Source organism: Manis javanica, chromosome 6 (genome assembly GCF_040802235.1).
Source record: "Manis javanica isolate MJ-LG chromosome 6, MJ_LKY, whole genome shotgun sequence".
NCBI lineage: Eukaryota > Metazoa > Chordata > Mammalia > Pholidota > Manidae > Manis > Manis javanica.
The window spans coordinates 58,909,912-58,937,373 of NC_133161.1; the positions used below are offsets into that span (position 1 = coordinate 58,909,912).

General features: G+C 33.3%; 1 protein-coding gene across 2 annotated transcripts in view; it reads left to right on the forward strand.

The window, feature by feature from the left end:
• The window catches only part of AGMO (alkylglycerol monooxygenase), a 390,540-nt gene that overhangs the window by 57,589 nt on the left and 305,489 nt on the right, over nucleotides 1-27,462 (forward strand). For both annotated transcript variants that reach the window (XM_037019894.2, XM_037019895.2), the window contains one exon: nucleotides 5,603-5,754. In XM_037019894.2, coding sequence (XP_036875789.2) covers nucleotides 5,603-5,754 — 152 coding nt within the window. The remainder of the gene's footprint in view (nucleotides 1-5,602; nucleotides 5,755-27,462) is intronic.

A 27,462-nucleotide genomic window follows, 5' to 3' on the forward strand; every position in this document is an offset into this window, starting at 1 on the left:
TCTAGTCCATTGATCTGTGTGTCTATTCTTGTGCCAGTACCGTACTGTTTTACTTACTATGGCTTTGTAATATAGTTTGAAATCAGAGAGAATGATATCTTTAGCATTGTTCTTTCTCAAGATTGCTTGGGGTATTCACAGTCTTTCATGGTTCCATGCAAGTTTTAGGATTGTTTATGCTAGTTCTATGAAAAATTTCATTGGTATTTTGATAAGATTACAGTGAATATGTAGATTGCTTTGGGTAGTATGGACATTTTAACAATAGTCTTCCAATCCATGAGCATGGAATAGCTTTCCATTTATTTGTATCATCTTTGATTTCTTTCAATATCTTATAGTTTCCATAGTAGACGTCTTTTACCTCCTTGGTTAAATTTATTCCTAGGTAGTTATTCTTTTTGATATAATTGTAAGAAGGGATTGTATTCTTAATTTCTCTTTCTTCTAGTCTATTATTGGTATACATAAATGCAATGGGTTTCTGTATAGTGATTTGTATTCTTTAAAATTACTGAATTCATAATTATTATAATAGATTTTTGGTGAAGTCTTTGGCGCTTTCTGTATATATAGCATCATGTCATCTGCAAATATTGACAGTTTTACTTCTTCCTTATAAATGTGGATGCCTTTTATTTCTTTTTCTTCTCTGACCAGTGTTACCTTTCTAACATTGATTGTGGGTACATTCAAACTGAGATGATTTCATAACTACATAGCTTTGAATTCTCAATCCCCAAATAATATCTATTCTATTTCACTGATCATTTTAAAATATCAAGATCCTAAATTATCTTTTTTAAGATCCAGGATCAATACTGGAAAAGTAATTTAGTAACTTATCAGATTTTATAGTAATTAAACATTGATAGGACAAGTTTCTAGTGTTGAGAGAAAATGTTTCATAAAACACATAAAGAATTAATTGTTTACCAAAGGACATACCTCCAACTCAAGAGAAAATAGCTATTTGGGGGGAATTTATGAAGAAATTAGGACAATGGGAGGAAAGTCTCTATAAATACAGGTTGTTTATTGGAGGGTTATAATGTCTTCTTATATTTAGATCATACTCTTGGTCTTGTGCTCCCACTTAATGAGCAAAAGACATTTAGTATTTGCTTATCAAAGCCCCTATGCTACCCAGTATTCCATCTCCACCTAATAAAGTAAGCTCACTATATACATCCGTCTTACATATGTCTCTTCCTGCAGGATGGGGTTTAGAGAGTTGAGGTTTGAATTCTAGAGTGCATTCATATGCTGGGGGTGGGGGCTGGGGGCTGGGAGGGGACAGAGGAATTAGGAAGAAAAAGGGGAAGGGAGTTTTTGGTTTATGATTCAAGGTCTGGTGGGAACATTTTTGAAAATGTAGGTGCTATTTCCTGCAATCAAGGGCTTTCCAGAGCTTGATAATCATTTCCCAGGTGTATCCCTTTGCTGAATTGTTTTTAGTTGTGGGCACTCCTTGGCTGTTTTTTCCCAGTTATGATGGAAGAGGATCATATTCATCTTGCTGAAAGAAAACAGGGAATTTAACTCCCACAGCTTCTCCCCTCTTTCCCTTCACCTTGTGGAAAATTTGGCTTTGTACTAACGTGTGAAAAAAAAAGCTTTAACTGTAGTATGTCAGGCATATTTCAGTTCGATTTGTGTCAGCCCTAATAAGTAAGTTGACAGAGTAATAAATTGGGTGTCTGTTCAAGACCTGGTACCTGAACAGGAAATAAAAAGTATTTCAATTGCAAGCAGGTTCTCTTTCATTTTAGAGTAGAAGTTTTCCAGGGACCCTATTTCATTTATTGAAGTCTTGGTATCTAAATACTTTTTCAGTTGTCACTGGAACTGTCAAGAAAGATAGCAATTATAAAAAAAGATACTGAACTAATGGTACATTGATGAGGCAGATGATTATGTTTTCTGTTCACCAATGTATCCTCCTTGTCTTGTGCTGTGCTTGGCACTCAGTAGGCTTTTAATATGAATTTATTGAATGATGGAATGAACCCATGGATGGATTTGCTTTGACACATGTACTAAAACTTATGTAAGAAGTTATAGATTATTTCAACTTCCTATTGCATTTTCTAGGTTTTAATTTTTCTTTCAGGATCCATATTTTTCAGGTTATTAGCTGGAGCAGTTTTGCGCCCCCCCCTTCCAGGAGACATTTGGACGTCTTGTTATCACATTTGGGATGGAGGACTGTGCTACTGGTCTCTGGTAAATAGAGGCCAGGAATGCTGTTAAATATTCTATAATTCACATGATAGACCCTCATAACAGAGAATTACATGACTCAAATGGCAGTAGTGTCAAGGTTGAAAATCCCTGTTGTAGAGAAATTATTAGGTTTAACCATGTACAATTTATATTATTCACCGTTTTTTACCTAAAACTTGAATTTCCAATGGCTAACCCTCTACTAATGAGTAATAGGGAACCATATTAAGATATCATAATTTGAGTAACTGTTTCCACAGGACAGACTCCTACAGAAAAAAATTACCTTGTCCAAATGTCAATAATGACACTGTCAAGAAGCTCTTGTCTAAATATATAAAAGTTACGAACCACACTAACATGCCTTGAAATAATATTTGTTCTGTCCCCCTACTTTGATAAATGTTGTGTATTGCTTGTTATATCAGATTTATTGTTTAAGTGAAGTTGTTTTGCTCTAACTGCATATTTGTTTACATTGGGGAGGCCATGTCAGGATGTCATCAGTTGTACTACAGAGTTTATTAACGTGATGGACATTTAAATTTTAAATATCAAAAATTTGTGGGGACTTATCAAGAAAGTTCAGTCTGGGCAAGACTGTTCTTTTCTGATCTAGGTAGCTCCCTAAAACCTTGGGGATATTAGCTCCTGCTATGTCAAGCTTACTCTGCTGGCAGTGATGAAAGCTTCAGTGGCCGCATGAAGGAGATCATAGCCACCAACACCAGTGCCTTTGTTCTGCTAGCATAGTGCTGTAGCATTAAGAGATTTTCAATTTGCCTGGCAGCTGGACATTAGCTACTGATTGGCTATGCTGAGTCTTCTCAGAACCAACACACACAAGGGTTCACCTCAATTAAATTCGGACTTTATTTCTTTTCATCTCTCCTTTGTGTAATTAGTGTAATAATAGTGAACAATAATATAATTAATCTATCATTGGTTTAAGTATGTTATTTCTTTCTTAGCTTATTAAAGGACATTAGTATGCTTTGGCTTGTGAAATATTGTTATACACTATAATTCCCACAGTGAACATGAATTAAATAAATTATTGGCAAAGACACTTTCAGTCTCCAAGCATAATTTGCCATGAACAAAAATAACCTGGATAACAAATTGGAAGACAAGTTTTAAAGTTTGAGTTTTGGGACTCCTCAGAGTTCCAGAACAGTGTGGGAGCATCTGGCCCCTGGACTGTTCTGTTTCATGAGGGACCTTACACATATAATGTAGGCATCCTAGACCACTTGTCCCAGCTCTTTCTACATATCCAAAATAGCCACTCTTGACTACCTTGTTACATCTATGAGTTGGTCCACCTGTACCCATTGGCCTTCTGGAGGACTAGACCAGGAATAAGTCCCACACAGGATCTGCAAGAAGGCTCAGAGCCACTTTGACAGAGGATTCTGGAGTATCCAGGGCATGTTCCAGGTTGAGACAGGAGTTCTGGGTAGGCAGTTTCCTTGGGTCAAGGACTCACTCAGGGAGAGAACTGATCTTTCTAGAAATATAATTGTTGGAGGAGGTCATGGAAAGGTTGTGACCACCAGTTTACTCACAAGCTGAACCCAAGCAATGGAAGTCTCCTCATTCCCTTTCCTGTCTTTGGAAAATACATTTCGCATACTGTTCTCATATTAGCAACTGTTTCCAAGACCTAGTCCTCAGAGGGTAAAGTGTTGTTGAGACCATCTGGACTGAATATGTGACTGAACCCAGTAAAGCCTCTGTATAAACTTTTAAGATTCTGGCAGATGGGTGCAGAGGTCTATTCATCTTGAGGCTGCCCAGGACTAGTCTAGTATGTAAATTCTCTTGCTTATTAAGACTGCCACCTGCCAATCTGCCATTGTCTGCCTCTTCTTTGGTCTTTCCTTGTCCTCCAGGTACAGGAGTGAATTTACAACCCAATAGTCATTTCAAAATAAAAATTGGATTTTAAGATCTGATGATGTATGGTCCTCTCCAAAAGTGTAGGCATTTGATGTTTCTTTTACTTATTAGTGTTGTTGGGAAGTTGCCTAGAGTTTTCTATGACAAATTAAATAATAACTTAAAGCATTCAAAATACGAGGCAATTAAAAGTTACTAAATCGTAATTAAACTCATATTGTAATTAAAATTAGAAGTAAAGTTAAAGACCCAGGTCCTAAAGACTCAGTAACATGTTAATTCATAGAATCTCACTCTGTAAAGGGAAATACTATTAAAATTGCAAATTTTAATAATGTACTAATTTGAACTGCTTCTTCAACTTTTATTTAAAATCAGATTATCTAAGAATTTTCTCACTTGTTTATGGTTTATAAATGAATCCTTATTAATAGAATGATCAATTAATTTTTAATGTTAATGATAAATATGAAGAAAAAGTTAATCCAATTAAATTTAGAATAATTTTTAGTGTGATCTTAAATTTGATCACAGAAATCTTAAAGAAAAAGTACTACACTTTATAAAATGAGAACATATTCTATATCTTTTGAAAATTTTTTGAAATTAGAATTTACGGAGGCTTGGTAGTTGATAATACATATTCTGATGTCTGGATTTTAGAAACAATTGTTTATTTTAACTAGGTTTATATGTTTTTTTATTTCTACTGGAAGATTATTTTATATACTTTTTTATTCTATATACTTTATTTCTAGGGGAAGATTATTATTCCCTTATATCTTGAGAGCTGTAGTTTATATTACTACAAGAAAACTGAAATGCAGTGAGAATCCAATTGGTAATCTAAGCAAAACATCTAAAAAACATTAAAAACATTAAAAGCGTTCGTGTGTATGTGTGTTTGTGTGTGTGTGTGTATGAGAGGAAGGAGGGAGTAGAAAAGAAAAGAGAGTGCTTAGGCCGTAGACCAAAGCAACTTTAATTTAAAGGCAAATGTTATGGGATTAACATATTTTAATGTAGTGGTCGATATGCAGTCTCCTTTAAAAATATGCTATGTATAATATCCTACCTTTTATGCCTCCTTTAGAAAGCACCCTTATTATGTTACTTATAAAGTTTAGAAATAGCAATCACAGATAATAAGTCATAGTTTTGTTATATTTATGTTGTTTGGGTTACATGAAAAGTATTTTGAGAGACACGAGAAAGGAAAGGCATCCTAAATGGCATGCAGTTGAGAGTGTGAATAACTGACATCTATGTTGCCAATGAAACAAAAGTAAACATCCTTTGAGGCATTTTGATACCAAGGAAATTGAGTCCTTTAAAAGGCACGATGGAGCAGTGAAAAACGAAGAGGAAAGGGGATTTTTATTTTTGCATATGAATGCATTAATTTTTAAATGTTTTCTAAAATTTTATATCTAAGATGTGGTATACTTACTATTTATGAATGTTATTCTTCCAGTTTGTTTTCCAGAAGCATTGAACTGACCAGTTACATTTATATCTGGGAGAACTACAGGCTCATTAGTTTGCCTTGGGATTCTCTATGGACTTGGTATTTGACCTTCTTAGGAGTTGATTTCGGCTACTACTGGTTCCATCGCATGGCCCATGGTAAGTTGCAAATCAAGGATTTATTGCTAATTTATATTGAACTGTGTTTGTAATAGATACTCAGTAAGTATTTTTTAAATGAATAAGTTTATTTCATAACACATGCATCTTAATATAGGAAGTTTAATTTGAAATTCAAATGGAAGAAGTCTGAAGTCATTTTTGAAGAAAAGTGAAATTACTGGCGGTACATTTTTTATGCCTCTTGTATCTACTTTGTAAAAAAATGTTTTAGAAGTGATACCTATAGCATTACTTTTTAATATATTGTATTACATTATTCTTATTATGACATGCTTGGTAGAAACTACAGACACTTGAACACAGTATCAGACTTCACATCAATTATCAAGGGTCATTCAGAAGAGCTCTGTTACAACAGGGAATCCTAGGTAATGTATGCTATAATTCATGAGCTAAATTCAAGATCTTGGCAGTACTTCCACATTACAAATGAAAATGTAATCAGCTGGGCACTAATCATAATGCACTTCAGTATTACCATAGTTTTGCAAAATTTCGCATTTAATTATGAAGCCCTCTTACTGCACTGGTTCATCGATTTTGCCTTTTGGGATTCTTGGCTGCACCTTTCAAAGAAATGTTTTGCTATGGAAAGGGAAATGGAAGAGCAGGAAATGGTATAAACCTCTGTCAGGATAAGTAGAGGTTTGAGAATGATTGTAGAGCTAAGGTAAGCAAATGGTCTCTAAGGAGGAATAAGGTACGGAAAAGTATTTCTGAAGGGAAATGGGGGAAAGTGCAAGTTTTGAAAAACTACTGAAAAGCAGAACTCAGGATTTCAGTGGGTGGTTGGGTTGAGTGGGTGGGGAGGAAGAAAGGAAGTGGAAGAAACCTGGAATAATAATAAAAAGTAGATGAGAGATGGCAAGAGGAGACCTGAGACCAGGGTGAATAACCGAGCTATGTGTGTAGGAGTGTGTGTGACCAAATATCCTTCCCAACCAAAGATGAAGGAAATGAGAGTAGCATAGACAAGCATTATGCTTAAGGTGGCTAAATTTTAAATGCAGCATTATTTTGTTAAACACTTTAAACAAGTATATTTAATGAAAGTGTTAAATTCATTAAAACAATTTGAGTGAACATATGAACTAGAAAAATTTATCTTCTGTGTGATAACCTTTGTCCTTGAAAATAATACGTCGGCTTCTGACATCATTTCCTTGTATATAATTGCAAGAGGATACTCCCAAATAGAACAGGATTAAGAATAAAATATGGTCATGTAGTAAACTTTGTATTTTATTTCAAACTAGCGGTTTTCTCCCTAAAATAAACCCATTGGCAATCTTCCTTAGTTACTATGTTTTAAATGCGTAATGCAGAAAGCATTTACATTGTATTACTTGATTTCAGGAACCTTCTGATATCACACTGTCCTGTACAGATGTGTTTGTTTGGGAAATCTGCAAATTCGCTTAATCTTTGAAAGCCCATTATGATAGGAAACAAAGAACCAACAAAATATTACCAATTTAAAACTTTTAAAAATATGTTGATTATAAGTGCTCTCAGGGAAGAGCAATAAAATAAAATAACATATTAAAAACATGGAATCAAGACTGTTTAAAGTATGCTTCCCATTAGAAAACTTTGAACCAAATCCAGTGGAGACAGGCATTTAAAAAAAAACATCTGAAAACATTCTGGAAAAACACCCACCACCTTCAGGCTATGAAATCTAATCATATGTTCAAAGACTTTTCATTTGTTATGGAAAGTCAGTAGAAGACAAAAATAATAATTATGTATTTGATTGTGTCAACCCTCAATATGATAGTCAATTTCAAAATTTCATGATTTAACATAAAATATTAAAATAGGTTTTTAGAAATCTAGATTACACAGGAATAAGGACAATTTATCATATCAATTTCTTGTGCCCTTTGGATTACTGAGCTAATACTGAGTAATTGGTTACATTTATTTAACTGAAAAATTTGAATAGTTCTCAATCCAAATGTCATCTTAAAATATAATAAGACAAAACTCTGGCTTTTCCTACTTAGTGTATTACTTTCCTTTCACTACTTGTAATAAAATAATATATTAAAAATATATTCCACATTTGTTACTATGTTCAATGCTACTAATTTTGAATAAACTATATTAAATATCTAATATAAAGTATATACATAATATATATTATATATTAAACATAAATATATAAAATATAACTTATATAATCATACATAAATATATATAATAAACAAAAATAAAACAAATTATATATTATATATAATTATATATTACATATTTAAAATTTTGTTTTTACATGTATGTAAGTTACTTCTTTAGTAACAAATTATTGCTAGGATTTGTTGTTACTTGTTTTGCATATATGTAGGCTTTTCACATTAAGAGGACAGTTTGGTATTAGTAGAGAGTAATTTATTCTCAAAAACTTGAGGGATATTTGAGGCAGATATATGTGTTATTAATATTCCATTCTTCTTTCCTATGGGATAATGAGAAAGAAATTGCTGATTTTTGCCAACTTACACAAAGAAAGTAGTAGCACAATAATTTTTATATATTCTGATAACGTTAGAAAGGTAGAAGAAAAATAAAATAGGTTTTAAATTAAAAGCAGGTTTTTGCATGCTTAGTCTCCATTGCAAATGGATGCATTATTTTTCTTTGTACTTCCTATAGTTACACTAAATATGTGAGAAAAACAAGTGAAGATTTTGAAGGAAATATTTGCAATATAAATGATTACTATGTATTAGGAACAAAATGAGCCTCCCAGAGTACTGGTAATAGACTTTATCTTGTCTTGGCTGGTGTCTAAATGAGCATATATATTTGTAAAAATGTATTGAGTTGAGCATTTAAAGTTTACATACTCTGTCTATACCTCAATAAAAGTTGTAGGTGAATCATGTCACCAATATGATTTCTTGGTGAATGGTTTGAAGGCAGAGTGACATAATGGGTAACCAAATTTAGAAATAAAAGCAAATAAATGATCATTTGTGGCTGTGAGCATGAACATGTGACATTACACAGATTTTACCTGTATCAGTTTCCACAGCTAAGGATGGTAGAATTACTCACATATGAGTTATTAGTTTTACTTACTTTCTTCTCCAAATCCTTCTTTGCTGTTTTTTATGTTACTAGAGGAGGACCCTATATATGTTTCTTCTTTGCCAGCTGACTGGATGTTAGGTTTTGCCAATTTAAGGGACTGAAGGGGTACTAGACAACATCAACAGCAGCAAGGAACTTTGCTTCTGTTTTCCAGAATGCTCTTCTTGTGGCACTTAACAGATTGGTATGCAGGCAAGTGGTAATGCTTGCCTGATGGCTCGGCTGTACCTATCCCTGAGGTAACATCCTCTCCCCTCTGGCGACCACACCCTTTGGGGTCTGCACAGTCTAGCGAGTCTGTCTCTCACCACCAGAATTCCTGTGGTAGCTACACCCCCTCCACAGACGTCTTGCTGTCAGACTTGGTGGTGGTGGGAGGGCTCTCCCGGGTCTCTAGGTACTTGTCTTGTTTGCTCTTCCCAGCGCTACAGGCAATACTGTGTTCTGCAGTTGCACTGAACTACTGCTTGTTTACCTTTTTTAGTAGTAAACTCTCTATTTGCTAGTTAATAAATCATCATGTTAACTTTTCCTTAATCAAATTACTGGTGTGGCTTCTGTCTCTTAGTTAGATTCTGACTGATGCAGCCAGCTACCCCATGCGCATGGGGCTGTAAATTGGAGTTCACCTGACTATGTCTTTGACTCTTCCATTCTGAGTCATTGATTACACATTCAGGCTACAATGCAATGTAGTTCAGTACTGAAATAAAGATATTCATCAGTAAAATTATTATAATAAGCAGTCAATAAAATCCCCTCAAACTCTAATCTTTACTCAACAAATAAACTGTTTAGTTTATTTTCTCTTCATCTCTTTCTGTATCTAAGCAAGGTGAGTGATCACAGTTCTGTGTAATTAGTTACAAATATTTATACCCACAAGTTAATTTGATTAAGTAAGCCTCTTTATATGAGTTATCAAATTTCAATATTTTCATTCCTTTCTGACTTCTATGGGGGTTGAATTTAGGTCATCCTAATTTTCACCAATGCTTAAACAAAGAAAATAAGCAAATGCATTGGTTAGAAATTATTTTATTATATAATGACACCAGGATTGTGGTCTGTATTGAAGCAGATTACTTATATTTGGCTATATTTGTATTTCTTTTTTCAATCCCAAAATATATCTAAGTTTTTGTAATTCTTTGCCATATATTATGCCTCACCCTTTATTTAAAACATACAGTGTGATTATGTTCTTTTTAGATCACTGAGGGTGAAGCCCACTCTGTATTTGTTTAAGTTACAGCCGTTCCTCCTACCTTTTACTATGATTTCTTACCTTTCCTCACCCCTTGAAGTAGTCATCATTCAGAACATACAGGAGGGAAGCCTTGGAATTCCCATCAACTTGTCTTCCATATTCAGTTCCTCATCATTACTTTCTACTAAAAAAACATGGCACCTACATCAACCATTTTCCTCTGCGTAAATTGCAATGACAGAGGCTATCTTATGTCTAATGCCAATCATTTGTCCATAGGAGCACTTCAAATGTGTTTGCACTGCAAGATTGTCATTAGTTCCCCTTAGAGAGAGTCCCATTTGAGGGAGCCTTTCTCCTAGAAATAACTTATTCTTATCACTGATAGCTGCAGTCATCCTTTGGTGGCTACAGTCTAAATTTCCTTTGGTATTCTTAGAGTCTATATGTAGGCAATATATGAAAAGCACATTTCATACAAAGAGTCTGGCCATCATTCAGGTGATGAAAGCATAGGTGCATTGAGTTGTCAAACAGGGAAGTCATACACTTGATACTAAAGAATAAGAGTTTCAGGAAGCTCTATCAGCCTGTTTTTGAACATTGGTAATAAAATGTAGAAATATTTCCAGCCAATATTTCCAGGAATAGTTGGGAGCATTTGAGGATAGTTATGGTAATATTTTCCAGGGATTAAAAAAGCAATGAAAAGAGTAATCGAAGTGAAACTGGAAGGCAGGAATGGAGTGAAGACTTAACTAGTGAGTCTTGTCTGACTTATGACTCTGTTTGAGGTAGTGGATATGATTTTAGTACTTTTAGAGCCAGGACCTGGTACACTTGCCTGTTACATTGCCAAGAGAACACTGAAATTTGTTTCAAGAGATTCAGGTGCATAACTATGTGTGGAACTATTTACCACACATATAACCTTGGGATTAATTTCTCTGAGATGGATTTTATTGACTTTATTTACCTTCTGGTTTTGTCAAGAAGTTTAAATGAAAAATGTTTTGAGAGTGCAGGAAGCAAGTAAATAATGAATGAATGAATAAGTGAATGAATGGATGAATGAATATACCAATTCTGAGAGAGTCATTTGGAGTCTATGTCAAGGTTTAGGGTCATTTAAAATGGGCACAAGAAGTTTGGGGTGGCCGTCAGGATTCTACTGAAAATTAATTTATATGATTAATATGTTTTGATTAATGTGATTTGAGAGAACCAGATTTAGTCCCAAGTAATTTGTTTCAAAAGGACATTTTGGGAGTCTTGCTTACTAAATGTGTATGATTCATTAGTAAATAAAACATTTGAGAACAGCCATTTTAGACTACACAAAGACAAAAAGACAAAGTAGATTTTTACCTTCTTCCATTTTTAAATAATTTCATTATTAAACAATTGAAACTGTGACTGAATTTAATGTTTCCATATTAAAATAGCACAGTGAATTAGGCTGCTCTGTGGAATACTAAGAGAATACACTGCGTAAACATTCCTGGACACACCAACTAAAAACTACATTCTATAGTTACAAACTTTTCATTGCTGCGTATTCATGCATTAATTTTTTTCAACAAAATTTAGTGATCACTTATTTTATATCAACCCTAACTAGGACCAGAGATAGCTTGGTTAATAACAGATTTGGTCAATGATTTCATTTGGTTAACAGATGTTGTTCCACTATGGATGAAAGATATTAACAATTAATTACAATGATAATAATAAGGGTAATAACAATTATAATTACATAATAATTATATATAATCACAAAGGTGATTATGGAGTGAACTCTAAAGCTGGCAGAAGAAACTCCGTCCTTCTCATTGTCACCAATTCTTAAATTTCTGAATTTCTGAATATGCCAATCAACTTTTCTCAAAGTGGTATACATAAAACCAAATGGAATTCTATTCAAAATTCATATGCTTAAAATGATGATGCTAGTAATAGTATTAATACTAATAACTAATAAAAGTGAACTATTATTGAAAACCATCAGAGCCATTGGAAAAACAGCAAGTATAGTGTTTAAAAAACAGATTCTGGAGGCAGGTTACTTGAATTCAACTCCCAATATTACTACTTATTAACTAGGACTTACAGCAGGTTGATATCTCTACATTTTAATTTCTTTATCTATTAAATGGGAATAATAATAATACTGTACAGTTGATAGGATTTTTGTAAAGCTTAAATTAGTAAAAACTTAGGAATGTGGTACATTGTGCTGTTTAAGTATTACTATTATTATTGAATTAATGCTTCTTACATTGCTGGGCTCTAGCCTAAGTGTCTTGTATTTATAATATAGCACATTATATTTAATTCCCAGAACAACCCTGTGAAGCAGGCATTCAGTTATTGATCAGATATTAGATAAGGACCTACTATACAGTAGGAGTTCTTACCACTGCGGATATAGCAGTGAACAAGTAAAAGTCACTGCCCTTTATGGATTTTGCATTCTAATGGGAAAGGAAATCTAGATACCAAATATGTATATGACCAGGTAAGTGAGGACTGCTATGGGATAGGGATTAATAGATACAGAAGTCTAGTAAGTCCTTTATTAGGCCACTATAATAGGTACCATTTTAGTAGAAACTTGAATGAGATAAAGAAAGAAGCATAGAAATATCTGAGGAAAGAGCTTTCTGCACAGTGAAACCTGCTTGTGCAAAGTATCTAAGAAGGGAATATGAGAAGTATCAAGAAACTGTATATGAAGGACACCATTGGGGAGCTAGAAGAAAGAAAGAAGTTGGGGATGATAGTCAGAATCTTGGTTGTATGGACCCTGTAGACAGGAAATAATAAAAAGGGTAAACCAGTCCCTAGCCATCCTCCCTACCCCAACCCCCAGCCTGTTTATTACAGGTATAATGTGAAACCAGTATATGATTTTTAGGAGCGGGGTGACATTCATTTATTAATTTAACACATATTCATTGAAGATCTATGATATGCCTTTACTTTCATTGGCATATGTGATACTCAAAAACCGAAACAGTCTTATGAAGCATACTGCTCTAGTGTCAGGATGTGATATGTGCAATAAAATTAATAAATCACATTACAGTAAATAGAGTGCCAGATAGGTGGTGTGTGCATTGTAATTTTATATAGGATAACCCAGAATACTTGTCTGATAAGATGACATTTGAGCATAGGAGCCATATGATTGTGGGGAAAGAGATGTCCAAACAGAGAGAATAGGGAGTGCAAAGGTTCTGAGGCAGAAAATACTTGACACAATTTGAGGAAATATAAGGAGATCATTTGTGACTGGAGCCATGTGGGAGAGGATTAAATTTGAAAGAAATGAGGGGCATCACATTTAAATGTAAGGCAGTTCGCAGATCATGCACAGCCTCATAAACTATTAAAAAGACATGGACTTTATTCAGTGTGAGTTGAGAAGACATGATGTTTTAAAATCATTGCACTTGCTCAGTGGATTTGAAGCTTTACATCATTGTAAAAATTAAATTTTACAACATGACTGTGTAACACAAACATACAAACATGCACACACAAGTTCACAAAGTAGTATTTATTGTACCTATATGATACACACTGAAGTATCTTATTTTATTTTAGTCAATTTATTTCTTTTCAAAATTCTATTTCAGTCAGCTAAAGAAATAACAAGAAAAGGAAATATAAGGTATACAGTTTGGGAAGGAAGAAATAAAACTGTTCACAGATGACATGATCACATATGTAGAATATTTAAAATAATCAACAACAACAACAAAAATCCTGGAACTAATAACCAATTTTAAAAAGGTTTTAATATATAAGGTTAATATACAAAAGTTAATAGCTTTCCTAAAACATCAATGAATCAATAGAATTTAAAATGAAAAATACAATACCATTTATATTAGTATCCAAAAAAGTGAAATACTTAGGTATAAATCCAACAAAATATCTGCAAGATTGATATGAGAAATAGTTAAAAACTGATGAATAAAAACCAAAGAAGGACTAAGTAAATGGAGGAATATTTATCCATGATCATAGATATGTATCCATGATAATGAATAGGAAGATTCAATGTTGCCAAGATTCCAGGCTTGATCTATAGAGTCAAGCATTCCCAATAAAAAGCCTGACAAATTATTTTGTGGATATTGACAAACTGATTCTAAAGTTCATGTGGAGAGGCAAAAGACCCAGAATACCCAACATAATATTGAAGGAGAAGAACAAAGTTGGAAGTCTGATACTGCTCAACTCTAAGACTCACTATAAAGCTACAGTAATCAAGACATTGTGGTATTGGTGAAGAATAGATGGGTAAGTCAACAGAAGAGAATAGAGAGCCCAGAAATAAATTGCCATAAATACAGTCAACTGATATTTGACAAAGGAGAAAAGGCAATATAATGGAGCAAAGATGGTCTGTTCAATACATATTGCTGGCAAAACACAACATCCACATGCAAAAAAATGAATCTAGACACAGACTTTGTAATCCTTCACAAAGAATTAACTCAAAATGAATCACATACCTAAATGCAAAAGGAAAAACTATAAACCTCATAGACAATAGCATAGGAGAAAACCTAGAGGACTTTGGTTATCATGATGACTTTTTAGATACAGCAACAAAGGTCTGACACATGAAAGATTTGATAAGGTGGATAAAATTTAAAACTTCTGCTCTGTGAAAGACAATGTCAAGAAGGTAATAAGAAAAGGCAGACTGGGAGAAAATATTTTCAAAAGACACATCTGATGAAGACTATTATCCAAAATATACAAAGAACTCTTAAAACTCAACAATAAGAAAACAAACAACCCAATGAAAAAATGGGTCAAAGACTTTAACACACACCTCACCAAAGGAAACATACAGATGACAAGTAAGCATATAAGGAGATATTCTATATCATATGTCATCAAGGAAATGCAAAATAAAGCAATTAAGCATTACTGCATACCTATTAGAATGACCAAGATCTAAAAAACGGACACCACCCAATGGTGGTGAGGTTGTGGAACAACAGGAGCTCTCATTATTGCTGGTGGGAATGAAAGACAATTTGTCAGTTTCTCATGAAACTAAATGTACTCTAACCATGTGATTCAACAGCTGTACTCCTTGGTACTTACTGAAATTTGAAAAACTATATCCATATAAAAACTTTGCACATAGTTGTATATAGCAGCTTTATTCAAAATTGGCAAAACTTGGAAGCAGCCAAGATGTCCTTCAGTAGGTAAATGGATATATAAACTGTGGTACATCCAGACAACACAATATCATTCAGCGCTAAATTGAAGGGCTATCAAACCATGAAAAGATGAGGAGAAAACAAATACAAATTACCAAATGAAAGGAGCCAATCTGAAAAGTCTACATAGTATATGATTTGAACTCTATAGATAATTTGGAAAAGGCAAAACTATGAAGACAGTGAAAAGATCAGTGGTTTCAGGGGTTAGGAGGGAGAGTGGGATGTGTAGGTGGGACAGAGAAGTTTTAGTGAAAATACTCTGTATGATACTATAATGATAGACTCATGTCATTATACATTTATCCAAATAAACATTCAACACCAAAAATGAACCATAGTATAAACTATGGAATTTGGTTGAATTTGGTTTGTCAATGTAGGTTCATTAATTGTAATAAATATACCACTTTTGTGGGGAATGCTGATAATTGGGGAGGCTATGCATGTGTGGACAGGGAGTATGTAGATTACCTTTGTATCTTCCTCTCAATTTCATTGTAAATATGAAATTGCTCTAAAAAATAAAGCCTTCAAAATTTTTTTATTTCCAGTACAAAGAATTGATTCTATGACATTTGTTTTTAGGAATATGTTTACTACTTGAAACAAAAATTTATGACTTTGAAGTACCTTCATTAATATTTATAGAAATCTTCCCAAACCAATATTTAGTTATACTTTTTGCTTGGTACCTCAGAGTTTTTCACATTCTAAAGAAATGCACTATATTAAGATGTGACTATGCCTTGCTTTTTGTTTTTGTTTTTGTAAAGTCATACAATTATGTATACAGGTTTATTTTTAGGTAATAATATTAAGGATGTATATATAAGGAAGTTGACAATCTGGAAATTTATTGCTTCAAACTATCATTTCTCTGAATAAACTTTGGGGTTTTTGTAATGCATAGTCCAATTTTATAGGCTCTATCATAAGTCATGATATTATCAACAGAGGTGCAGGGAATTGGTTAGATTCTGGATATATTTCAAAGCTAATGCCAGTAGGATTTGCTGATATTTTTGGTATGGGTTATGTAGGAAAGAGAAAATTCACAATTACTCCAAAAAGTTGGCCTGAGAAAATGAGTGAATAGTGTCATTTATTTAGAAGGAAAATATTGAGGACCAAGTAGACTAGGGGTTGGGAAAAGGGGCTGGGGAGTGGTTTCCCAGTTTTATACTCACCGTTTTTAGTGAAGAAAAGAGGTCAAGTAAGCAATATGCCACAAAGCTAGTAAACTTTAGTACCTGTTTTTGATCTCACTTTAGTTTGACTGGAGTGTGGGTTGTGAAAGAAAGGGGAATTCTCTTACATAACACATTGTAGTTCTGTGCAAAGAAGGTACAACAGGGCTGGGGGATAATGAGAATGTAATACACGACTCACAGACAAGTCTACAGAATGGCCATCCTTGACACTTTGTCTACTGGCTTTTCCCCCATTTCAGAGGGTACCAGTTATCTTTTCTTACCGATTAGGACATTTGGACTCAGAATGCTTGTTTTGGTTGAATGTTTTGGGGGAATTTTCTGCTCGAAGAGGTAAGAAATAACAGAAAATGTTCTCACAATTCTGAGTCTAGAAGTGAGATGAAGAGGTCAGCAGGGGTGATTTCCTCTGAAACCTCTCTCCTTGGTTTATAGATGGCCTCCTTATGGTCCCTGTTGTCTTCACATTATCTTCCCTGTGTATGTGTCTGGATCTTAGCCTCTTGTAAGAGGACACCAGTCATATTGGAGTAGGACCCACCCTAATAACCTCCTTTGAACTACATTACCTCTTTAAAGACCTTCTCTCCAAAAACAGTTGCATTTTGAGGGACTGGAGGTCAGGACTTCAACATATAAATTTGGGGAACACACAATTCTGCCCATAGCAATAACCTAGCTAACTGAGAAAATGATAATGTTCTCATTTCTATAGAAACAGTTTCACTGGCTTGAGGAAGAGGAAGTGTTAGCAGGGAAAAAGGACACTTATTTTCTAGTCTGTTTAATCTTTCTAAAACTCAGTTTTCACACTTGTGAAATGGTAATAATAATCCCTTCATGTTGATGTGACTATCAAGCTTGAATAAATAATGAATTATGATACATCATAAAGCACATTAAGTATTAATTCTCTTACATTAATTTTAAAGACATTATATTTAAAGTGCTACATATTTTCTTACTTTTTTTTCTAAAACTTTGTAAATACAGTTTTCCATGTTTGTACAAATTATATTATTATGTACAAAAGTCAAAATAATTAGTTTGAAAGGTATGATTTTTGGAGTTTGATGAATTTCCTGTTATTTTTGTCCTATGTGTTTAAAACCACCAAGTTTCTCATTTTAATTTTTTTTAAATGTATTTTGTGGAATTTTAATTATTTTTCTGAATATACAAAGAGAGGAATGCTTTAAGAATTGACCCAGCATTCATACAAAAATGAGGAATAACTTATTTTTCTTATTCCAAGGCATTTGTACAACAAAAATCATTGCAGAAGAAAGTACAAGAGGAACAAAAGGTAGAAAATGAAAAGTGTACCTAAATCCATCCCCCAGAGAAAGCCTCTGTAAATGTGTAAGGAGTGGGCCCTGGAACCAAACTGCCTGAGTTCAGACCCTAGCTCTACCACTTCCTGGGTAGTTTTGAGCAAGTTACACCTTCTGGCTGTTTTCCTTATTTGTAAGATTCAAATAACAATAATGTAACCTGGATAGGGTCATTGTGAAGTTCAAATGAATTACAATTGAGAAATTATAATTGAGAAAACCCTTAGGGCAGAACCTGACACATAATAATTAAAAAATATAAATGATTATGTTGTCATGTTTCTCTGCTTATATAATATATAATAATACATTATCATAATGTGAAAATTACCATGTTTTTCTTAAATGATAGTTAATATACATTACTATGTGAAATAATTATCTTTATCAAAATGCATGATTAAGTTGACTTATTCCATACAAACATTCTTTCTCATTGTTATTGGAGATAATAGTACTTCATAAAGGACCTTGTAAAGATGTACTCTATATTTGTACCTTTGGGTGTATGTACAAAAGTTTTATATAATATAAACTAAAGCTAGAGAATTCTGAGTATATGAAACACATCTTGTGGACTTCTCTTTGCCAAATTTTAATACAATTATCTTTATATTTAATAAGACACGTGCATAGGAAATGAACATTTCAGATCTCAGAACAGATGTGTAGACAGTAGGAAACACTGAAAGACTGTTTTAGTCTTGCATTCATGCAGACATGATGTACATTCTTTTCCTAGATGAATAGTTGTCAACTGTAATAAATAAAATTGCAATGTGCTTTTTAAAAAGAATTGTTTCTTTTTCACAAGTGAATATCATATAATTTGAAAATTTTTTATAGGTCAAGCTTATCCATAATCATTTTTCCTTCAAACTTCAATGTTTTTATCTCTTTCTTTTTAAAATAGTGTCAAGTTTTGAAAGAAATAAAATCCATTACGATTTGTACATTTTATCTACGTTTAAAGTTTTCTTGTTACTTTGTTAGCTTAATTAAATATTACTTTGTCAAAATATTTTTCCAGCCTAGAGATTGAAATCTCTTTTCCAGGACCAAAAAAAATGACTTGAAAAAAATGACTAAAGCAAATTTGTTCTTTCTTCTCTTACACTAATCAGTAATTTGACTTTGTTCTTTTTCTTAAAATTTGAAACCTTTTACTTCTTTGAATGCTTTCCAAAATGTAATTTTATGTCATAGGCATTTTCAAAGTTTGTATGCTTTTTTCTTTTCCAAATTCACAAATCTTGATAATAGAAAAACCCTGCCATTATATATATATATTCACTATATACAACTTATGTAGCATTGTTTATTAAAACAAATGCTCTGTGCTTTGGAGCTGTTTGAAGTATTGACACATCCTTTAGTGTAAAGTACTTATACTTTGAGTTAAATAAACAGTATAGACAAGCACCAGAAAAATACACCAGATGTGCAGGTGGTAGTTAAATCAACAAGAAATCTTATTTCATAACTATTAGATTTCATTAGCAATAATCTCATCTTCCTCAGAAATTTAGGAATATAGTGGGTAAATGCCATTACGCACAATTTGAATGGCTCTATGATGGTGATAATACAACTTAGGAAAAAAACTGACTCTGGACACAGTGAAGTGCATGTAAGACATAAAACCAAATGAATAGGAACTAGAAAACAGAGTATAAATGAGTTTGAGTAGAGGATATTTGAATAGAGGCAGTGATATATAAATCATGTTTACAGCAAAGATCTGTAGAACAATTTTAAAGTTCACTAAAAAGGAATAATGCAAGCTATCATGAAATTTAAGCATAAAACCATCATAGCTTAATTTTTTTGACTGACTATCATTGGAAAACTTTGATATGAAAAAGGATAGGTACAATTATTTATGTAAAGAGATTAATTAATATTTTATAAGAAGAGATGAAGAAGAATATTTCAATGTAAAAGAAATACATAAGCCCAACATAACAGGAATTTTTTGGAATGACAATACATATTACTTAGATCATAGATATCCACCATCTTTTAGTGACTCTGAATTCATATGTCAGTGTATACACAGATCAAAAACTTCCACAGAAGCACTGAAGAATATCACTCTGAGGGGTTTGCCCAAAGTTTGTGGGTTAAGAATGAGCATTACATTTTAGTAAATTTAAATGTAAGAAAGTGTTTCATAAGTGACAAGAAGTCTTCTTGCCATTTTCAAATCCTTTGGGAATCCAGATTTTGAATTTTCTTCACTGGAATTAGTTATAATAAAACAAAATATTTGTGAATATATTAAGGCCAAATAAGTATGGTGAGATATAACTCTACCTCCCAGATACTTCAACAGGCATCAACCATTGTAAGGACATTTAAAAAAAAATCCTTAAGAAATTGAACAATAAATCTACTACATCATGTAATCATCCATTTTTAAAATACCTCAAGTATGCCAAGAATGTCTTATATGAAGCTTTTAATGAATAAAATCAATATTTACCATTAGTTTTTTCTTTTGTCTTTTTTGTGTCTGTTAAGTTGAAATGGTCATCCATTTTTTTATACCATTTATATCTAAAGTGTCCAGGCCAGTTGTCTTGTAAAATGGTCCACATTCATGACTGTTCTCTCCCAGTGTTACTTAACTTTATCCCCCTGTCCTCTGAGTTATCTATAAACTGAATGTTATATCTTATGTCTAGATGACAGATTGATTAGATTCAGGGTAAATATTTTTGGCAAGGATAGTTCACAAATGACATTAGGTACTTCAGAGCAGGATGTCTATAAAATCACACCATTAGGTAAAATAATGGGAGATATGAATTATTTAGCCAAACCCAAAAAGGTATATTCTCCCTTTGTATTTTCTAATAAATCAAAGCAAAAAAAATATATATATATATATAATTTTATACATATATGCATCTGTGTTTATGTGTATAAAATAAACATGGGAGAAATTTCTAGAAAAATTTTGTTGCATATCCAAGCTGATTCAATAACCTAAGGAAAATATAAATTTTTCTATAGATCATTAATAATTCAGTTGTCAAAAATTAGCAATGTTTTGTAAGTAATTACCAGTTAGCCTATACTTTGACACATAGGTCTGTCCCATCCTCCCAAACCTTTCATATAGTGATTTTTGCCTCAATTTATTAATCTTACAACCACTAGCTGGCATTTTTCTGTCTTATGGTGGACAGACCTAAAATATACACATATGTATATAAAATTTCATATTGATATCAAATTCAAGTTTAATAATTTAGCATTTTTCTCTTTTGTATTTGTATTTCTACTCTCTTAATACTGACCATCTTATAATAATATTAATATATTTATTTGCTATGTCATACAGCATATTATAAATTTTCCATAATAAAAATGTCAAACAGAAAATTTATTGATAGTTTAAGATTTCTTTTCAGTTTTGTTTTCCTTTAGCATATATTCCACTTTGGAAGTCAACAGAGAACTGGTTCAAAAATTACTTGAAATAATTATTTTCTCTGTTTGGTTGTGGTAGCAGTTTGATATATAGTTAAACTAATTTTTCATTGATATTCAATTGTTTTCATTTACCTTTATTTTCATGATTATGTACATAAAACAATTCAAAGGCATAAAAGTATATACTCAAATATTGTTCCTATCCCTCTTCCATCCATATAATTAACTATTTTTGTAACATCTCCTTATTTTTCCTGAGTTTTGATAAAAGCATAAGTATACACACACACGTACACATGCATGTACACATTCACAAACACATATAAACATATAAATTGTTTATAGATATACTCAAATATAAAACAAGCAAGTACATACATATACTATAGATACAGTTAAATATAACACATATAACAATACACACACCATTAGATTAAATTTCTTAATCACCAGTGGGGAAAAGACTGCCTCTTCAACAACTGCTGTTGGGAAAACTGGACAGCTACATATCATAGAATGAAACTAGATTATTGTCAAACTCCATACACAAAAGTAAACTCGAAATGGATCAAAGACCTGAATTTGAATGTAAGTCATGAAACCGTAAAACTCTTAGAGGAAAACATAGGCAAAAATCTCTTAAATATAAACATTGGCAACTTTTTCCTGAACACATCTCTTTGAGCAGGGAAGACAAAATAAAAAGTGAACAAGTGGGGCTACATCAAACTAAAAAGCTTCTGTACAGGAAAGGGTACCATCAGCCGAACAAAAGGACACCTTTAATATGGGAGAATATATTTTTAAATGACTCCCCTGATAATAAAGAACCATACACCTCAACACTCAAAAAACAAATAACCTGATTACAAAATGGGTGAAGGACCTGAACCTTCTCCAGAGAAAAAATACAAATGGTCAACAGGCACATGAAAAGATGCTTCACATTGCTAATCATCAGGGAAATGCAAATTAAAACCACAGTATGATATCTCACACCAGTTAGAATGGCCACTATCCAAAAGACAAGAAACAACAAATGTTGGTGAGGATGTGGAGAAATGGGACCACTCCTACATTGTTGGTAGGAATGTCAATTGCTCTGGAAAGCAGTATGGAGGTTCCTCAAAAACACTAAAAATGGAAATACCATTTGATCTAGTAATTCCACTTCTAGGAATTTACCTGAAGAAAACAAAATCCATGATTCGAAAAGACACGTGCACCCCTAGGTTTATCACTACACTATTTGCAATAGCCAAGATATGGAAGCAACCTAAGTATACATCAATAGATGAATGGATAAAGAAGATGTAGTATATATACACAATGGAATATTATTCAGCCATAAAAAGAAAAGAAATCCTGTCATTTCCAGCAACATGGATGGATTTAGATGTATTATCCTCCATGAAATAAGCCAGGCAGAAAAAGACAATACCATATGATTTCACTTATTTGTGGAATACAAAATCAAAGCAAAACGAATGAACAAAGCAACAGTAGACTGATAGACACTGAGAGTGACGAGTGGTTACCAATGGGGAGGGCTGGATTGGTGGATGCAGAGTTGGAGGGGGAGGGGGATAAAGGGGCACAATAATTCTCAGTTACAGTATAGGTTGATCAGGGGACTATTGAACCCTGTGATGTACATTTGAAACCAATATGATTGTATATTAACAGTCTAATAAAAAAAGTTTCTTAATCACAACCTTCTTAACTCCTACTGTGTGTCTTTTTTTTTTATTCCTGAGAGAGATTTGTTACTCTTCCACTACAGTTATGACATTTAAAATTTTTGTGATTCTGTCAAGTAAGGCTAAGTTATTAGGGGTACATGCATTCAAAATCATTATTTTTCCTTGATGAGCTAAAATTTTTAATATCTAGTGTGAGATTTTTATCTTTTGAAAGCACAGACCTTCTTCATTGGTGCTCAAGCTCTCCCCTTCCTATATTCAAATTGCATTTATATTGTTAAAAAAATTATGCCTGTTTTATTACTGTGTGGACAGTCAGGGTCTGTTCTTTCAGATGAAGGCTTTGTTCTTTATTCTATCGAAGCAAATGTTAATGGCACACATGCCCCCTGCCTCTCATGCTCCTTTCGCCAGAGCCAGAAGGAATTCAGACTGCTTATTTTTATACTTACTGATATCCCGGGGAAAAGGTAAAGAAGAGTTTATAAAACCTGGACAAAAGAAGGATGTAACTTTTTCAGTTCTCCCAAGGGCTGAATCTCCACTGAAATAACTGACAGTTTTTGAACACACAGAAGGAAATGATGAGTTGGGCTAAATGTCCAGATGTGTGCTCAACAGATGGATAAGGTTACATCTTAAAAGACAAGGAATGCAATACCTGTATCTTTAAAAAGGAAGTTGTAAATAGTAAACACATAACTCAGCTATCAACTGTAGTCTGATTTTTAAAGATTTTCAAAATAACAAATACTTTTTTTTATCTCTTTAAACTACTTAGTAGTGCTTAGAAAAATCCTTATGTATTACAACCAGTTCAAAAAAATTCTTGAATTAAATCAAATAGAGACTTAGAATATGATAATTCTTGCTTTATCTGCATATGTGGTTGAACATTTTTCATGAATTTATTTTTACTGTAAAATGGAAATAGACTGTTTTTTATCTTTACCTGGGATGTTCTTGCTCTTCTTAAATAGCACTAAACATCCTCATAAACACCTTGCAGATATTCAGAGTCAACAACAAGCTAAGGAAAATGATTGAAGAAAAATACAAAATTACTCCTTTGCTTCCAAATCCTGTAGAACAAAATGTCATCCTTTAGCCATATATTTATAAATTCTCTTATGAACTAATATTAATAATATCTTAAGATAAAAGGCAAATAAAATGGAGTCTTTTCTACATGAGAAAGCTATTGTAATACTACATTGGAATGTTCCACAATAAGATAGATACTGCCCTCCTTCAAATATTCATTCATATACACCAGAATATCTTTTATATTCTACGTGGTTACCATACCTTGCATGCTCCTTAGAAACCAAGACATACATGCATGGGAATGACAACAAAGCACATCCTAATTTGGGAATTTTAAAGGGCTCTGGGATTTGAAGTTGACCCTTCTTTGGCTGAGCTCCAGCACAGCTACAGGAGGGAGAAGAAAGAAGCTTTTTGGGTTCTGAGTCTCTCTAAATCTTATGTTGTTCTGGAACGTAAAATGACATCCAAAGTGAAAGTATGATAACTTGCTCAGATAATAGGAAGTTAATTTATAATGAATTAAGTAGGTGATCTTTAATAAATAGAAAGCTGTCAGGGGAAATTCACTAGAGAGTTAGACCTGGGTGAGAACTTGTATTAGCCTTAGGAGCATAAGCAAACAGAAAATGATTCCTCATACCAGACAAGAAATTTTAAAGGTCACAGCACTTCTTTTTCTCCTTTGTAAATACACCCAAGGGAGGAGCTGCTTCTCTTTGGTATAACTTCCGTCTGTTATGGACAGGAGGTGGGAGGATCAAGTGAGTGGGGAAACTGCAGAAAGAAACTCTGTCCAGGCGTCACAGAGCTCACAGATGCCCCCCTTCTCCCAGAAGAGCCTCCCAATCCTAGATGTTGCTTTCCTCTTTCCCTTACTTGTGTTTGAGTGCAGAGTGGGGGTGGGGGAGAATGTGAACAAGCTGCCAAAAAGTTGACCTATCTCTGGAAAAGTTTCTACATTTCAATAAATACCTCTCAAAGCTGTAGGGAGAGGTGTTGGATAGAAGAGTTAGTTAGTTATTCTTGCAAAAATACCATTGGAACTCTTTCTTTTCTTCACTCACTGATATTAAGTAGCTTAATATTAAGTAGCTTAATATCAGTGCCAGCACATGGCATTCTTTTATCAAGATGTAAAAACATTTTCATATACTCATTATCTTTTAAGGCATTTATTTATGTTCTTCCCTAGTTTTTAGCTGCTCTTCATTTCCAGAGAGGCAGTTTAATACAAAGGGTCAGAAGAAACATTTTAAAGTCACATGGACCTGATTTTAAATTCTGGCTCTATCACCTATTAATTACCTAATTTCTCTGAGTCTCTATTTGTTTGTAAAATATATCTCTCAAAGTGTTATGAGATTAAATGAAATAACTGTGTTCAATAGCTGGCACACAGTACCTACAATATCTGTGATAGTTGTTTTAATAATCATTATTCATAAATATAATAGTATGTGGTGACCATTCCAGGAATTCCAGAATTCCAGTCTGTAGAAGGTAGGGATAATTGATTAAGGTACTTTATCTCACTGATACCGTATAGTCTCAGAGTCTTACCAGAGTGCTCTAAACAAATACTTCTAAGGGTGAGACTTATGTTCCATCACTTTGAGGAAGGTGAGAAGATCAGAGCAGAGATCTTGTCTTATTTATCTTTGAAAACCCAGTGTCAACTATTAATTGTTATACTCTATATCTGCTTTCTGAGGTAAACTTTCCAGATGAGTACTATTAATTATACTACTTTGCATTTACATGTTTATCTTTCTTTAAAGATTAAAATAATACCTTCCCTTATATCTGTTAGTCTTGAATTGTTTGGCTTAAGAGATCATTTAAATCAACTAATACATGTATTTTAAAAATTATTTAAGAAATGGTATTATTTCATTGAAATTAAAAAATGAAATGTATTTTTACTTGTGAATATCTAGTCGAGAAGCAGGGTGAGTAGGTTTAGTGAGCCAGGAAGGAGTTCATTAGTTCCATTTGAGACATGTGAAAGTTGAGGTAAATATCAACAGACCCTCAAATGGAAACATCAAGGAAGTCTTACATAAGATGGGCATTCAGAGAAGAAGGCAGGATGGAGATAGGAATAGGTGTCTTTAGCATACTGATGGGATATAAAACTATGGGAGAAATTGAGAGCCAAAGGAATGAGTCTAGAGCTAGAAGAAATTCCAAAAGCTGAGTCCTGTGGTGCTCCGTCATTTGTGCTTGGGGTACTAGAAGGAACCAGAAAATAGACTGGCAAGGCAGCAGAAAAAGCACAGGAGGGTGATGTGGAGTCTTGAAAGAAAGTGAATAAAGTGTTTCAAGAAGAAGGTCCTGATGAACTCTGTCAAATTCTGCTGAGAGATTCCTGCTCTAGGAATAGTAGGTCAGGTTACTGGGACTCACTTCCTCTCTGAGGACATCAGAAAGTGCTGGATGAAATATAGAAGCTGTCCTAATAGCTTCAGAGAGATGTCCGAACAGTGAAGGATCACCAGGCCAAATCTTGAAGACAGTGAGGACATAGAAAATGAAGGTGCCACTTCAATCCCCTTTTGTTGTGTGGGCATCTGGAGGTCCAGAGGAACAGCAGTGAAAATGATCTTGGTGGTTTGGGCTGTCTTTGGAGGCAAGAGGGGAAGAGGTAAAAGCTCAAGGTCTGCCAGAGATGGTGCCTCTGTCAATTAAGATGATACCTCAGAAGGGAGGGATCAAAACAGGCATAATCCCACCCCTTATACCCCAATGTAGGGGAATGTGGGGAAAATAGTCTTGATGCTAGGTAAATAGAGAAAATAAAGAAAGATTAAAAAAAATAAGTTTCCTAAGCTTTTATAAATCGACACCAGCCCAAATAAATCATTTAAGCCAAAATGTACACTACCAGGTTTATGCAAGACATTTCAAGCCATGAATTAAGTTTGAAGTGATGCTCCAAGTACCTGACAACAAATAGACCAAATGCCTCTGGAAAATCGGGGACACTTAACATATGCCTCAATTATTTTTTCAATAACCATGACCAATCTACATTGAATAATATCAGGCACACAAGGAAATAATTAATTATATTTGACAGTCATCAAAAACAATAGGCAAATGAAACTCATCTGCAGACATTTCAGACACCAATAATATTAGATTTTAGCAATTACCCTTACTATGCTTAAAGAAATAAAAGAAAATCTTGCAAATAAATAGACATATTAGGAAAGGAATTTTAAGTGAAATTGCCCATTCAAAAGAAAAAGATTTTCTAGAAATGAAAATGCAAAAATTGAATTAAAAACTTAATACTTAGATTTTATAGCAGATTGTGTACAGCGAAAGAGAATATTACTGAGTAGGAGATCAAAAGAAACTACACAAAATGTAGCCTAAAGA